The sequence below is a fragment of the Pteropus alecto genome, unplaced genomic scaffold (genome assembly GCF_000325575.1).
Source record: "Pteropus alecto unplaced genomic scaffold, ASM32557v1 scaffold25, whole genome shotgun sequence".
NCBI classification, from domain to species: domain Eukaryota; kingdom Metazoa; phylum Chordata; class Mammalia; order Chiroptera; family Pteropodidae; genus Pteropus; species Pteropus alecto.
The window spans coordinates 3,619,945-3,636,816 of NW_006441955.1; the positions used below are offsets into that span (position 1 = coordinate 3,619,945).

The 16,872-nt window shown below is 35.1% G+C and overlaps 1 protein-coding gene across 2 annotated transcripts in view; it reads right to left on the minus strand.

The window, feature by feature from the left end:
* Positions 1 to 16,872, minus strand: part of FAF1 (Fas associated factor 1) — a 355,099-nt gene that overhangs the window by 34,884 nt on the left and 303,343 nt on the right. For both annotated transcript variants that reach the window (XM_015595280.2, XM_006919177.3), the window contains exons 16-18: positions 15,075 to 15,155; positions 13,971 to 14,048; positions 1,731 to 1,946 (exon numbers count right to left, since the gene is read on the minus strand). In XM_015595280.2, the coding sequence (XP_015450766.1) occupies positions 1,731 to 1,946; positions 13,971 to 14,048; positions 15,075 to 15,155 (375 nt within the window). The remainder of the gene's footprint in view (positions 1 to 1,730; positions 1,947 to 13,970; positions 14,049 to 15,074; positions 15,156 to 16,872) is intronic.

Below are 16,872 nucleotides of genomic sequence, written 5' to 3' on the forward strand. Positions count from 1 at the left end.
TGGGGTTCACTCTAGTCTCCTTGATTTAGATGGAAGTGGTAGGATCCTCATGCCACCTAAGGGAATTTTGGCTGAGTGGTGGAGCTAAACATACCACTGGTTTCTGTCTTTATCCTGCAAATCTGGTAGCCAATGTGAGGGACTAAGGTAAATCTTAACCAAATTTTTGGTTTTTGTGTGTTAGATAAAGTTCAAGTTACTAGACCTCATATTACTAGATCATAATGAAATCACAGAATATTAAGATTTTCTATGTATCTTTAAGCTAGTCCAAGCTCTATCCCATATAAAGTAGGAATACTAGGAATGTATTCATCTCCACATATATCCATTATGGCTGAAAAAGAATCATTCAGTAGTGTTGGGTTACATCCAATGATAAGAAAATCACTACTTTACAACACAAGAACTTTTCCTTTCTTAGAAAATACTTTTTCTTACATGGGGCCAAATTTGCACTCTCAACTCATTGGTTCCAGTTCTGTTCTAGGAGCCTCGAAAAGTCAGATCCCTCTTTTTCACGGCAGGCCCTCAAGGAGCTGAAGACAACAATGACATCTCCCATGGCCTTTTCTTCTCTAGAAGAATGTTCCTCAAATGATACGATTTCTAGTTCCCTCACGTTCCCACCAGCCCTGCTCCACTCATGCTCCTGTTTCCTTAGGCTTTAGCACAGAGTTTCAGCGTGGGGTCTAAGGACTCTTTCAGGGGTAATGTATCTTAGTACAGAGTGGAATAGGGCCTTCAAATTATTCTCTTGTTGGAATTATGGGATTAAACTTCTCAAAATGCAGCTATGTTTTTGTTGGCAGTCACAACACACTGTTACTGTATATTCAGCTTAATTCAACCACAATCTCTACTAAAGCATCATCTTTCCATCCCAAACTTGAGCAAATGATTCTCTAAACCTAATGCAGGAAATCTCTTTTACTAACTCTTTATATTTCTGTAAATTTCTCTAGGTTCATTTTTGGTTATTGTTATAGTATTTTAAGGTTTTCTTAAATCTTATTTTTCATAATCCATAAATCTGATAAAATCTTCATTTAAGTTGCCAATAAGCATGGTGAGTAATAAAGAATTAAATATAGAACCTCTTGTTTCCCTCTATGGAGAGGGAAGTCTCTTGGTCAACACTTTCTAGACACTACCATTTCATCATCAATGAATCTACCTAACTATAAATTTATCTCTCTACTTCGCTCCAGAATACTGGGAGAGACTATTAAATATCTTGCTGAAATACAGTTACACAGTGAATATAGGTCACCTTCCCTGACTTCCCAGGCTAATAAGAACTATCGAATCACACAAATACTCTTGGTTTAGCATGACTCGTTCTTAGTAAACTGATAATCATTAATTCTGATCTAACTGTTAGGCCGTTAAACACGCAATTTTCAGGTCTACTCTGAGGGTTACGGAGATTAGTTCTTGGGAAAGTCTGCATGAATGCTGGAACAGGGGAAATAGCTAGGAAGGGAGAAACACCTAGTACCTGATTTCTTACATAGGCTACTGGGGCACATGTCTGCTGGCCTGGGAAGCCACACCTTCTCCAAAGGCTGCGGAGAGAAAGGTGTGCAGACCAATGAAGAATGCCTGGGTGTGTGATCTTGTAGCAGGCTGTACTATAGTTCTTTCTTTCCTTGGACTACCTTGTCCAGTCCTAATGATGGGATATCTCCCGCCTGGACACACTTCCCAAGATAGGCATGGGAACTTACGTCTCTCCTAGGAAAGGTACTCAGTAACTTGAACTCGTCCCATGGAAATCCTTTGGATGCTACAAAATCAAAGACAATCTGGAGCTTATTGCTGGCCAGGAAACGCCGCTCAAGGAACTCGCCACTGGGGGTTCGGATCCGCAGTTTGCTCACAGGCTCAGCATCTTCTTCCTTTGGCTCTGGAGGCAGGGCCTGCTCTAAGGAGAGCCGGATGGCCTAAGGAGGGCAAAAACCAGGTGTTAGACTATGTGATGGATGAGATTGTGGGGAGTGGCGGGGGGAGAGACTAGAAAAAAGCTGCTGTCTTCTAGAAACTCATCAAAAAGTTATTGCTCATTTATTAACCAAGCCTAATGCTTGAACAGTAGAATCATATTTTTCATTTTCTTAATATTAGCCCAACAGGCAATTAATTAAAACAAATCCCACCTTGATGACACATATTATTAAACTGATAGGTGACTTTCATAGAAAAGAAAGGTAATTTAATTGTTTTTTTTACTTAAGGGCTTGGGTATTTGTAATTGAAGAAACAGGTATCAAATACCCAGTTGCTTCCTCTCTAGGGTATGACTTAAAGCTATTCGAAGCATTTACAACACACATACACACACATACACGCACCCACACACAAAACTATGTATATTTGAAAAACATGCATTTCCTAAGTAGAAATGACTTAAAGTTGTAGAATACTGGATATATATATTAACATCGAAATGGAATGGAAAGATTCTGTGTGGAGTGATGAAAATTTTTGGAAATAGATATGGTGATGGTTGTACAACATAGTGAATGTAATTAGTGTCACTGAATTGTACACTTGAAGTGATAGAAAAGGCAAATTTCTGTTATATTTTGTCACACTAAAGACAATGGAATAAAACATAATAGAAAGAAATTGAAATTTTAGATTTATTGGAGGCAGGAGTCCATGGTCTTTGCTACTAACCTGCTGTAGAATTGGGCCAAGTGCAGATTGCCAGAGATGGCCCAAACCCTTCATTTTATAGGTTAAAATATAGACGCAAATAGGTGGAGCAAACTGTTGAGAGATCTCATGGCTAGAATTGTGCTTGAAGCCAGGTTTCCTAGTTCTCAACCTACATGTAAAACAGTGTATTGCACTGTTTCACATTTGCCATATTCCATTGGAAGGTTAGAGAGTCTTTAGCACTCTGGGAGGTTCCTTAGGTAAGTAAGCCTGGTATTAATGTGCTTAGCTTCCCAGTTACATTCTATTCCTGGTTACTTTGACATTTCAATGTTCCCAATTTGTCAGCAACAGAAAAACAAAATTTACCCCCAATTAATCCACAACTATTATAATCAAGTAATGTGAGTGAGAGAAATTGGAATTTATGTTCTTTAAGTCCTCAACGGCAATTTTCAAAGTTGGTGTCACTCTTCCAACTGAAGGAAAAACATAAAAAGACTCTATTAAACCATTCTTAGGTTAAAAAGGAAATACAAATCAAGACTACAGAATATCTAGAAAATAATGATTGTTGAAATGCTTCATATTGGAATCTATGGGATTCACTTAAAGCAGTGTTCGGAGGAAATTTATAGCCTTAAAATCCTTATATCATTCAAAAAGAAAGAATAAAAATAAGTTAATTAAGAATCACACTAAAAAAACCAGGGAAAAAAGCTGATAAAATAAATGGGAAGAAAGCTGAGAAGAAAATAATTAATAAAGCTAAAAGTATAAAAGAATGTATTTAAAAAAGAAGGAAAACTAGTTAACCAATAAATAAGCTGGTTCTTTGGAAAACATAAAGTTCAATAAATAAACTTCCACAAATAAAAAGACACAAAAAAATGGTAACTTATAGAGACGGTGGAGGAAATAGGGTGGCAGAAGTGACAATGAGTATTTTCTGAATATGCCTTTTTATATTTTTGACTTCTGACTTATGTAAATGGATTATCTGTTAAAATATGTTTAAAATAACCAACTGAAAAAAAAAGGTTTATCCAGACACCGGTATACACAAGAAATTAATTTCTGTGTCATTCAGGAGAAACTGATTAGTTCTAATGCTGAAGTATTTTCTAAAAAGCATTAAAAATTTCTGCAGCATACAGAGAAAGCTAGCCTTTTCTAGGACTCTGAGGTCATTTTCCTTCTGGAGGCACTGGATAACATCACCTACCTTACAGAGGATTATAAAGTTGGGAATTATATATATGATATATGTAAAGTTCCCAATGTGATGTCTGATACATAATAGGCTTCAGTTAATGGTTGCTTGGGTTGCACCGGTTACATAGTCTTACACTCTCATTTTTTATATGAGGAAGCTGATATCCAGACATGGAGACATAAGAAGTACAGTTCAAAAATTAAAACAGGACGTTAAACTAATTACTTTTGCTTTTTCTTGATAGCATAAGCAGAAGTTTATCTAACATTGGTGTTCTGGGTCAGCAATGAGTTCAAATAGAATATTTCAAATATTAAACTATTTTAGTAACTGTCATATATTAATAACCCAATGAATAGGTGATCCTCTGTATATAAAAATTAAATTCCAGTTGTTCTTTGTCTACCACAGTATTCCCTATACTGTATCATAGTTATTTGTTTACTGTCTGGCTTTCCCATTCCATTAGGGTGTGGAAACATGTCTTATTTCTTATTCCAAGTGTAGTGCGTAGCACAAAATAGATGCTCAATATGTAATTCATAAGAGACGGAAAAAACTATCATGTTAACTAAAATAATGCTTGTTAAAGTGCTTAGTATGGTAATAAGCACACAGTAGGTGCTCAATAAATGCTAAAAGAATCTGAATCTTATGGGCTCTACTTCTAGTAACCAAGAACTGATCATCCCGAATTTTCTTTCTCTGAGGTCTAACTCCCACCAGCATTAACTTTTCAGATTAATTTTCTACATACGTGTCCCTTAAGGGCCAACCAAGAGTAGCTTGTAGGGGTAAACTCTGGGTATTAGAATTACATACTTTTCTAAACTATTAAATGAGATCATGTGACTATTTGTCTCTAACACTGGGGGTTGTTCAAAACCATCTTTGAGATTAAAAAACATTGTTCTTGATTATAAAGTAATAAAACTCATTGTAAAAAACAGACTAAATAATAAGAAAAACATTAACATCAATTTCTAGATTTACCACCGAGATAGCCACTGCTATCTATCATTTGAGTGTTCATACTCATTTTTAAACCATTTTTAAGTGTATAATTCAGTGGCATTAAGTACATTCACAATACTGTATTACCAACGATAACCACTATCTAGTTCTAAAACTTTTTCATCACTCCTAAAGACACTCTCCATCAACTTTTCATGCGTATTTTTATGTAAATACATATTTAAACTCTTTTTATATTTGAATCAGTGCTATATTGCATAAAGCTTTATCCTTTGTTTAAAGTCATATATTTTGTCACTGTTTTAAAGTATTTATTGAAATATAACATCCATATGAAAAAGCACACAAATCATGTGAACAACTTGATAAATTTCAGAGAGTGAACATATCCTACATAACCAGCACCCTGGTCGAGCATCTCAGAAATCCTTTTGCCTCTTCCTGAGAATTCTCTTCCTCAAAGTTAATCAGTATCCTAACTTTTAACACTGTAGTTTAAAAAACTTTAATCTTTAAATTAAATGTAATGTAGGAATATAATTAAATGCATAGTTAGGAAAAAGCTTTGGGTATGACACAGGCTCAAATCCTGGCTATTAAGCACATGACAGTTTTTATGAACTTCACTTACTTCACCTAAGAAATAGGGCCAGTAACATCTTCCTTGTATAAAATGCAGTAATGTTTATAAAACACTTAGCAAGTGCTAACACATGGCCAGCACTCAATTAAGAAGGGCCTAGCATCAAACCTCACGCTGTAACACTGTGCTCAACAGATGACAGTCATTTTTGGTTTATCACTATTATTCCCTTTGCACCTACTTCAAATCAAAACTTAATGTGATATTTCCTGGTTTCTCCTCCTGTTCTTTCCTTAATCCACCTGTCTGCTTGCTTTCTGTTTTGACATTTCCCTGTACAGTATAACAACAGATGCTACATTATTTTCTGAACTCAACCAATTATACTACAGAAGAATAAACAACAGTAGCTCATTACCCCATTCATTGTGCAGACAATGCCTGCTCCTCAATGCACCCAGTCTCCAGGGCTTTCCCCAGAATGAAAACAGACCTCAGATAATCCATACCAGTGCTCCAACGTGGGAAATAATGAAGGGATGTTAGGTAAGTCGGCAACCTTGGGATCTGTATACCCAAGTTTTACTGGCAAAAAAGAACAAAACTACATCAGTAGTTCAGTTTCAAATATAGTGGCTAAAAACAAAGGCCTCATATAAGTAAACACTGTTGTAAAATAATGACATAAAAGACACCTATTCTCAAATAGCAGCCTTAGTAAACACTATTGTTAAACTTCAACTTGATTTGCTCAACAAATATAGTTTTTATCTGTATGAGTTTAGGTTTGTAGAAATCAGGGAAACCTGGCATAAGCTGGAAATATGAACTGATCTTGGACTTTTTGTTTTGCTAAAATATATAAATATCCAAAGCATTCACATCTAAGGGATGAGAAACAAGGACTTTTCAAAGTGAAATTAGGCAATGAAGATATATACCCAGAAAAGACAGTTTCTACACAATTACATTTTTTTAAACAGGAAGGATAATATACACTTAACACCAATCACTTACAATAAAAATCAAAGAGTGGCTTAATTTACACATACACACACACACACACACACACGCACACATACATATTCATATAATTACATGTATACACACACTATCTTCTAGGCTCTATGAGTACCCATAGCCTAAAGCTAACATTGATTAATTTTATGAATTCTTACTGAGCACCTCCTATGTGCCAGGCATTGTTCTACATGATGGGAAACTAGCAGTGAACAAAACAGATTTTAAAAAATTCTGTTTACATGGAGCCTATATTTTAGTAAAACAGGAGAAAGACAGCAAATACAAACATACATATATAGTTTGTCACACAGTGATTGAGTGCTATGAAGAAAGCACAGGGTGCTGGTACAACAGCAAAATACTTCAAATTGAAACTTGAACTACTGTAAGCCTTAATAAGTAAATACTCTAAGTCTCAGTGAGCAAAGACCTAAAGGAGAGAGGGAGTCACATGGACATTTAGATCTGAGAGAAATATTATAGGCAGAAGTCAGAGTAACTGGCAAGCCCTGGTGCCTGGTTTGATTGAAGAATAGCAAGGCAGCCAGTAAGGCTGGAGCAGAATGATCAGAGCACGGGAGAGGAGCTGAAGTTAGAGAGGAATCAAAGCAGCGGGGTGATTAAATCATATATGGCCTTGAGTAGCTCACGTAATGATTTTTTCCATTTTAAAAACTGAGGTATAATTTATGTACAGTAAAATTCATCCTTTTAAATGTATAGTTCTGTGTTTTGACAAATGCATATTTGCATAACCATCATCAACAATCAAGATAAAATACAGTTCCATGCCCCACAAATAAAAATCTCCCCCATCCCTAGCTCCTAGCAACCTCTAATCTATTTTGTCATTCATTTTGCCTCTACTAGAATGTCACACAAATGTAATCATAAATATCATATGAATGGCTTGCTTCATTTAGTGTAATGCACTTAAGATTCATCAATGTTGTTGAATATATCAGTAGTTCCCATTTATGGCTGAGTGGTATTCCATTGTATAGATATACCAGAGTTTGATTACCCCTCTAGTTGAGGGACACTTGAGTTGTTTCCAGTTTTTGGTGACTATAAATAAAGCCATTACTATGAGTATTTGTGTTCAGCTTTTTGCATAAACATAAATTTTACTATTTTATTTCACTTAAGCGAATACCTAGGTATGTGTATGTTTAAGTTTATAAGTACCAAATTATCTTTCAAAGTAGATATGCTAATATTAATGACTCCCATAATTAATGCATGCGTTCCAGTTGCTCTTCATCTTTGCCAGTACTTGGCATTATCCCTTTGTCTTAAAAAGCCATTCTAATTGGTATGTATCAACTGTGGTTTTAGTTTGCATTTCTCTAATGACTAATAACACTGAACATCTTCTCACATGCTTATTTGCTCTTGTGTATATCTTCTTTGATGAAGTGTTTGTTTAGATATTTTGACCCTATTTATATTTGGGTTATTTGTTTTATTATTGAATTTTGACAGTATGTTATATATTCTGGACATTAGATATATGATTTTCTCTCAGTCTGTGACTTGTTTTGTTTTGTTTTGTTTTTTTTAAATTTCTTAACATAGTCTTTTGAACAGCACAGTTCTTAATTTTGATGAAGTCTAATTTAGATATTTGTTTTTATGGGTTATGCTTTTGGTCTCAGATCTAAGAAATTTTTGCTTAGTTCAAGATCATTAAGATTTTCTCTGTGTTTTCTTCTAAGACTTTAATAGTTTTAGGTTTTACGTTTAGATCAATAACCCATTTTGAGTGAATTTTTGCATGTGATGCAAGATATGATTTGAAAGTTTTATTTTGTGTTTTTACATTTTTTGCATATGGATATTTAATAGTTGCAGCATCGTTTGACCATATATTTGCAGGTCTATTTCTGTACTATTCTGTTTCATTGATCTATGGGGGCTATCTCTTTGCCAATTCCCAAACTGTCTTGATTATATTAAGTCTTGAACTCTGGTAGTATGAGTCTTCCAATTTTTGTTTTCCTTTTTCAAACTGTTTTGGCTATTCCAGTTCTATTGCCTTTTCATATAAATTTTAGAATCACTTTGTCAGTTCCTAAAAAAAATCTACAGAGATGTTGATTGCAATTACTGTAAAGATTTTGGCTTCTATTTTGAGATAAGAAGCCATTGAAGCCATTGAGGGTTTTTGATGTGATATAATATGCCAAATGCTTTTTAAAAGATTTATTGAAAGATATATAGGAAAGGCAAAAATGAAGGCATGGAGTCAAGCTGGGAGGCTACTAAAGTAATCTAGGTCACAGATAACAGTGGCCTGGATAAGGGTGGTAATGATAAGGTTAGTGTTCTGCAAACATTTTGAAGGTGTAACCAATAGGATATGTTCATTAAATATGGATATGAAAGAGAGAACTCAAAGGGGATTCCAAGGTTTTTGGCTCAAACAACTGGAAAGATTTACCACTTATTAAGATAATGAAGAGTGTAGAAGGAGCAGGTTTGGGTGGGAGGCTAAATCACATTAAGTTTGCGATGTCTGTTAGACAACTAAATGGAGATGATGGGCTAGCAATTAGATATTCAAGTCTGGAGTTCAAGGAAAGAGATAAGCTGGAGATATAATTTTGGAAGTCAAATGTATAGACAGTATTTAAAGTCATGATACCACGTATAATCATCAAAGGCGTAGAATGGATCCCATATGGGAATGGTTGGTCTGACCCAATTCTGCAGCCATTCTCTGCTCCTGGCAACCAATCATTCACTAGAGAGCATGGCTAGCTTATTACGAATATAGCCATACTGCTGGATAAAGTAAATCAAGGCAAATGATCATATTACTTAAATCACAATTCAAATATATGACCTTTGAGCTGCTTTTGGATATAAAGAACAGTCAGTAAGCTGTGATTTGGATACTATAAAACTAGAATTTCTAGTCTATTTTAATGGTTCATGAAGGTAACAGCAAAATACTTCAAATTGAAACTATCTAATAAATAGTGGATAAGTGGTCTCTATAATTTTAATAAAATATATTTATGTATTTGCACCTACCTTATTAAGTTGCTGTAAAGATTCAAACAGATAATGTCTGTAAAGTGCTCAGCACAGAGTTTAGCTCATATTAATTTCTCAATAGATAGTGATGATGCTGATGGCAGGGATGATTACCCTTATGTCACAAAGACACTAAATGGTGGTGTCTTTGTGACAAGAAGCAACTTACATAAGGTAAAAACACAAATTATAAAGAGTGGTTTTACCTAAATAACCGATTCATGGTCCCACCTTCATTCTTCAAATGTGAAGAAATAGGGAAAAAGAATATCGAAGAGGACTCTAGTTCTACTTTTTCCAGGCAATTGGTAGGTAAGAATTTAAAAATAGGTTTTTTAATCCTGCTATGATCTTACTTTCTTCATCTGTAAGACTGTAAAGATATCATCCTTACCCATTTTGTAGGATGGTTGTGAAGATTAAGAAAACTGAAAGGAAGTATCAAGCCTCCTAATTCTATGCTCTTCTGTTCTCTCATTTATTAGTCCATAATATTATCTAACATTTTCTGCTTGAGGAGGCACCAAGATGTAAAATGAAACAACTTTGGGTAGACAGGCAAATACGTAACTTTTTCTTTTCTGTTTGATGGAACCAGCAGCAAAAAGGAATAGCTTTGTGCCCATTCTCTCCCACCCATGGTTTTCCAAAACCTGGCCCTTTTATTTTAGCCTTATCTCTAATTATTAGACTGTTTTAAATTTGTCCATTTTATTGTTCCCTGAGGAAGCCCTGTGCCTTTCTCCCTTTGTTCAATATTAACCAGCTCATGCCCTACCCCTCCCCATCCATCTATTCATCAATCCATCCAAAATGCTCTTCTATTTCTGTCTTTAACTATCAAAGTCTTACCAATCCTCCAAAGCCTCCTCCTCTGTAAAGTCTTTCTTCTTGCCTTCCTAGCCAGAAATCATCTTCCTCTATGTATCTTCAGCAGTCTGTGCTATTTTAATGGTTTTTATAATGTGTTTTGTATTCATCTACCCTCTTGTATTAGACAGTGAGCTCCTTAAGGGCAGGGACTATATCTCACATATACAAAATATTTTCCATAGCACCTGATTTATTAATTTACACACAGAAGGGGATTAACAATATTTGCTGAATACTCACTGATTAAAAGAACTGGGAGTCAAAAATCTTAGCTAAAATGTTCTCTACTTTCAAAAAACTCAGTGGCAAAAAACAGTGTTCAGAAAGGATTGCTAAAAGGGTACGTAATTATACCATAAAATCCATCCTTTAAACTGAAATACCAGAAAAATATATTATTTAAGCCTTTGCAGAGATACTTTTACTAAATTGTGCTTTGGCCTTAGGACTTTGAATTCCATAAAGTTATATGAAACTTTTATAAATGCCTTGCTATTGCTATTATAGCTATTAGGTACAGCTCCTCTTGAAGGGGAACCACAGGAAACACTGCTTTAAGGTTTTAGTGTTGAAAAATCTGGGTGTCTTTTTGAGAGACTGGCCTTTATCTGATGTTAATGGACAGAATGAAACTTGTAAACAATCATATTTTCCTTTGGTTTAGCCCAAGAAAAACATAGAAAAAAATTTTGTGGCTCATCTTAAGCAAATGTACAGAACCCTACCACATGAATTTGGTGCCTGTGCTGCTAGATTATCTATTGTCTGCATGTTAATCTTACTTTTGCCTTTATCTTCCTTTATTTACCCTTGTCCTGATTACTATCTTTTCTTTCTTTTTTAATCTATTTGAATTACAAGTATTTATATAAGTTACTTGAAACCCATTTTGGAAAGAATAAATACATGTATGAATTAGTAAAATGGGGAGATTTTTGTTGTCACTTTTTTGTTTTTCCTTCAGAACAGTCTTAAAGCCTTTCTCTTTATCATGGCCAAGGACCAGATCAAAATGCATTCCTAGGTTTTACTGATTCACTCCAACAGTTACCACACAGCAAAATGAGGCCAATCCCCCAATCCCTGTAACCATGGTGCCTTGAACTATTCAATACTTCATTTTTCTATAGGATTTTGAAATACTAGAGATAAAATAATAAAACCACTCTTGTTACTCAATGCAATTATATGGGTTAGGACTTCTTGTTAGAAGGGAAGGCAGTGTTACTCTGAAAAGTCAGGTGATCCGGCTTTTAGTCCAGATTATGTGTCCAACCAGTTTGGCAGCATAGGCGAACTGTATAATCTCTCTGGGTCTTAGTTTCTTCAGAGGTTTCACAACAACAGCTTTTTCCAAAGAGTTGTTTGTTGTACATGAGTGTGTTGAAATATGTTAACTGGTGCTCCGTGAAAAAAAAAAGAGGTCAAATAAGTCTGGATAAGATTGAATTAAATTAAGATAAATAGAAGGTTGTTTCTTAATGGTGGGATTTATAAGAGCCTTTGACTGTGACTGTCTAGGGAAGGAGTAGAGTATGTAACACTATCTGAACTTGGTTTTCTGGGAGTACATCAGTAGGCAAGTGCAAGTAATGACTAGCTGCAAAATATGAGCTGTCTGTGGGTAGGTAGATGCAGTAAAAGGGGCAAATATGTGGTGACAGAAATAAATCTAACTATGGGCAGTGAACACCCAATGCAAAATATATGACTTACTTTTGAAAAAAGAAAATAAGTAGTCCTGCCTCCTCGTGCCCCATCCTTTCACATTTATAGCTGGAACATATTTATTGAGGTATGCTAAAGATGTTTCTGGAGCCTTCTATGACAGGACAGGCTTTATATATATTTATAAAGAGAAAATTTTAGCCCAGGCTAAATAAGGTAAATTATCAAAAAAAGTACATATGCTACCAAGCTCTAGATCCAGAATATGCAGTTAATTGCATATACCTGACATTTAGCATATATATGGTTGAAGATATACTATTAAGAGGGAAAGTATGTGTGAAAGAAAGCATGAGAGTAAAAGTCCTAAAATTTTAAACTATGGTTGTGGAAACAGCCTAAAAGCATAGTGACAAATTTTTGTGAAACTGCACACGATTCCTATAGACACATACAATGATATATGGCCTTGTACTGGAATGAAGTGAAAGAGTATGAGCTTTGTAGTCATAAAGACCAAGGTGAGAATCTCAGCTGTTCTCATTTCTATGCGTGACTTCTTAATGAGTTTCAATTTTCTAACTGATAAAGGAAATCTCTAAACTTGTAGTTTGTTTTAATGGTCAATAAGTAAGCATATATAAAGCAGCTGATAGAGCAGTTGAGACATAGAAGATGTTCAACAAAATATTTTCTACCTTCCATAACTGAGAGACTTCAGTGTACAGAGACCAGGATTTGTCAGGCACAGTATTTTGCAGGTATGTGATAGGCACTTAGTAAGTGTTGAACGTGAATAAACTTTGATTTTCAAACAGTGAAATATCACACATTTTTCAACACCTGGCTCAAATATCACTTCTACTGCATTGTCTGATTCTCAAAGCTATAACCGATTTTTACTTTGCCCCTGAACTCCCCAAGTATTTTGCTTTTACTTCTCATATGTTATTTTACACTTTTTTCCCCTTGATTTGCTGTTACTTACAGATATTTTGCATCTTTTCTACAAGATGTAATCTCTTCTTGCAGGTAGAAAATATTTTATTATCCTTTGCTTCTCTTTCAGTGCTCAGCACAGTTCTTATTAAAAAAACACCTGTTATGAATAAGTACAAGGTGGCATCCTTGATTGAGAATGATGACTAATAGAATTTTCCTCAGGCCAAGTTAGGGCCCCCCGGGCTCTTCCACCACTTGTTAGATGGCTTCCTCTTATTACAAGTGAATCTTGCTATTAATTTCACGTCTACAAAAAAATTCTAAAAGTCTTTTTCTGTAAAGCCACTCTAGGAAGTCATTTGATACCCCTTCTCTTTGTTCTCACTGCATCTGAGGCAAATCTCTGTAATAACTTTACATATGGTATTGTAAACCTATTTTTACAAAACTGAACTCCAGGAAGGGAGGACCCATGTCGGTATCCCTGCCCCCTAACAGATTTTGGGCACATACTGAGTATTCAAAAAAACCCCTTTTTTTAAAAGTAAGTGAATGAAAAATTCTCTATATTGTTGTAAACATGACATGAACTCAGGGGGTAGAAAAGCAGCCAAGCTGCTGTAGAAGTAACTTACAGTATCTTTCAGTGGAGTAAAGTGAAACCTGGGAAAATGGCTGAAAATAAAGTCTTGGTATTTTGGGGATGAGACAATACCCAGGAAGGATGGGAGTATTTGTCAGGCAAGAAGAGGGGAAAGGAATTGTAAAGAACAGAAAACTATAAATCCAGTACAAGGTGAAGTTCCGTACGACAGATCAAGAATGATTCTTTTAAGGAAAGGTTATATCTTCTATACAAAATGAGTCTAAAAAAAGTTGTTGAGTCTGGAAAAAGAAGTTATAAGAACTATTAAGAGCCTCAGTATCAAATGCAATGGAAACAAACCTAACTTTTGAATATCTTTTGTAAATATTATGTCCTACCTCACGTTCCTCTTCTTGTTCTTTGCGAATCTGCTCCAAACGAAACTGTTCTGCCATCTCTCTCTCATGAGCTTCCCTCTGTCGATAAAAGAGAGAGGGAGCCAGCACTCAATAAACACCGATTTACTTTAAAAAAAAAAAAAAGAAGAAGAAAAAAAAGAGCTCATTCCCAGCACAGCTCAGAGATACACTGTGGTAATGGAAGTGATGAAAATGTTTCTCTCTAGAACAAGAATGGAAATGAAAGCAACAACAAAGCATAGCTGTCTGATCATGCTGAGTAGAATCCTAGTCAAACACCTGAGTGGCTCTGGGTAGTGTGGCATTCAAGATCCCTCAAAATCTTCCTCTGATCTTCCTTTCACAATTATCCAGCTCTGTTTACATCAGTCTCTATCATGCACCCATGCTTTTTGACTCCTTGCTACTAGCATAGATTACTTTGTTTCTCCTACCTCTCTTTATCCAGTAAACATATAAAACCTTTTCTGTGAAAGCCTCCCTGGTACTTTCTCACTTCTTGGCTCTCTAAAAAAAACTAGAAAAAACTTTCCACTGAAATTTGTGTTCACTAAACTCATAGAACTCAGTGCTTCCCTTATAATATTTAGGACCCTTGCCTAAGTGTTACAGCTACCTGTGTTCTTGCTTTAATCAACTTTACACATCATGAGCCTTCTTTTGAGGGCAGAAACTGGCTTATTCAGTGCCCCCTCCTCCAATGTTCAGTACAGAAGCAGGTTCTCAAGAAACATTAAATAAATCTGCAGTTCTCAACCCTGGCTGCACATTAGAATCACCTGAACAGCTTTTTAAACATTGCTAGGTTTTACCATAGATTCATTAAAAAAAGAACAAATAAAATAGATACTAGGACCATTTTTGTTTTCATTTTCATGGTTCTCAACAAAGTACTTTGTCAAAATGAACTATACTTTAAGGACCAGGGGTAGAATTATATTCTTTCTGTTAATTGAATCTAGCTTTCTCCAATGCAAACCCAACATTGTTGGGGATCAAAGTGCTAAAAAGGCTGGCATTTAATTAATGAAAGACCATTTAGGATTGAGTTCTTTATCCCAGAAGTCCTGTGACCAAACCTACCTTTGCTCTGTCAGCCTCAAGTGAAAGCCGATAGGCCTCATCTTGCTCTCTCTTCACATTTTCTCTGGCTTCACGTTCATCCTTAAAAGAAAAGATTTAAATGTGTTTTACCATATAACTTTTTAAAAGAAAAAAGTAATGACAATCCCCTTGTTTTACTCACATGTAAATTTATTATAATTAAACATGGCACTTTTAAAGTGTATAGGATATAAATGAGCAAACAAACATACTAGTAGCACAGTATATAGTGAAAAGAAAAATGTTTGAGGCTTAGCTCTACCACTTTCAAACTATGTGACACTGGGCAAGTAATTTAACCTTTCTAGGTCTCAGTTTCCTCAACTGTGAAACAGAAATAATACTGGCCTCATAGGGTTGCGAGAAGTAAACACACTAATTTGTAAACTGTGTAGCAGAGCACCTGACACTTAGTTCATTTTCAAAATGATTACTTCTCTCCACCTTTCTCCTGATTTTTCTTAAACTTGGAGATTGTCAGCATAGCAAGAGTTTGAAAGCAAAATACCCTGGTTAACTTCAGTCCACACCATACCATACCACTAAAGCCTGGTCATCAAATAAATATTTCCTCACATTTATACCCATGAAGTGTGAAGAACTTAGAAGTTCTCTAAGTTGAAGGTCTTTTAGAATATTTTTAGCTTTTGAAGTGATTATGCCATCTGTCTACATTTAAATTGTGATTTCATGTGAAATTAAGAGTTAATTCAACTACCAGAATTTCTCATTTGGCAAATTCTGAAATATAGCCAATATACATGTACTCAAATTTAATAAATACCCACATCTATTGACATTAGAGTATAGATTCCCTTTTTGGTCATTTCGTGTAATAGGCTGAATCATACAGTCACCAATGTTTGACTTTTTAACCTATAAAAATGAAAATTTCATATGGTTTAACTTAATATTTTGTAACTTTGGGTCTCCCTTATTCAGTATATGCTTGTTCAAGGCTGAGTATATGCTCAAAATTGTCTTGGATGCTCTCCCTAACACCTGTTCAAGACTAGCCTTCTCCCTGAAGCCTCATACTCCTCTTAGTTTCATCGATTCAACTAATTTCACAATCTCTGGTATGAATAGTAACATTTCTTTGATTCCCAATCTTTCAAATAAAGAATTAGAAAGATTTAGATGTTTCTGGTCTGAAGCTAACTGCTATACTATATGTGATGAAAGGGTATGCTAGGGAAAATATATATTGGAACAAAATACCAGGAACAATGTTTAACCTAACTGAGAGATCACTCAGGCTGCAAAGCAGTCAGAATAATTTACATTTCATATAATATTACACATGAATAAAAATGGGGTTTAAGAACTTCTACTTAGAGACTTGCACTTAGTCGTTAGTATTTATATTTTAAGGAAATAGGGCATATTCCTTTAAATATATGTTCACTAATTCTAAGTGGGTATTTCTCACTTTAGTCTGTAGGCTATGGTTTTACTATGACCAGACGCAATCAGCATGATAGGACATATTTTGTGTATTTCCGTTATATTTGCATTTGCCAATTCATTACTCTATAAACTCCTCCCCACACTCAATAAACAAGTTTGTACAGAGTGGTCACTTAATAGTTGATTTGGCCATGACTGATCTATATTTGGTATATAATGTCTTTATTTTTTAAGTCACCGAGGAGAGGTAATAGGATTAGCAGACTTGTGTTCAAGTCCTAGCCCTGCCAGAAGCAAGCTGTGTGTTCTTGGGTAAATAATGTTTCCTTTTTCAGTTATTTATTAAAGTACTGAGCTTCTAAGGATT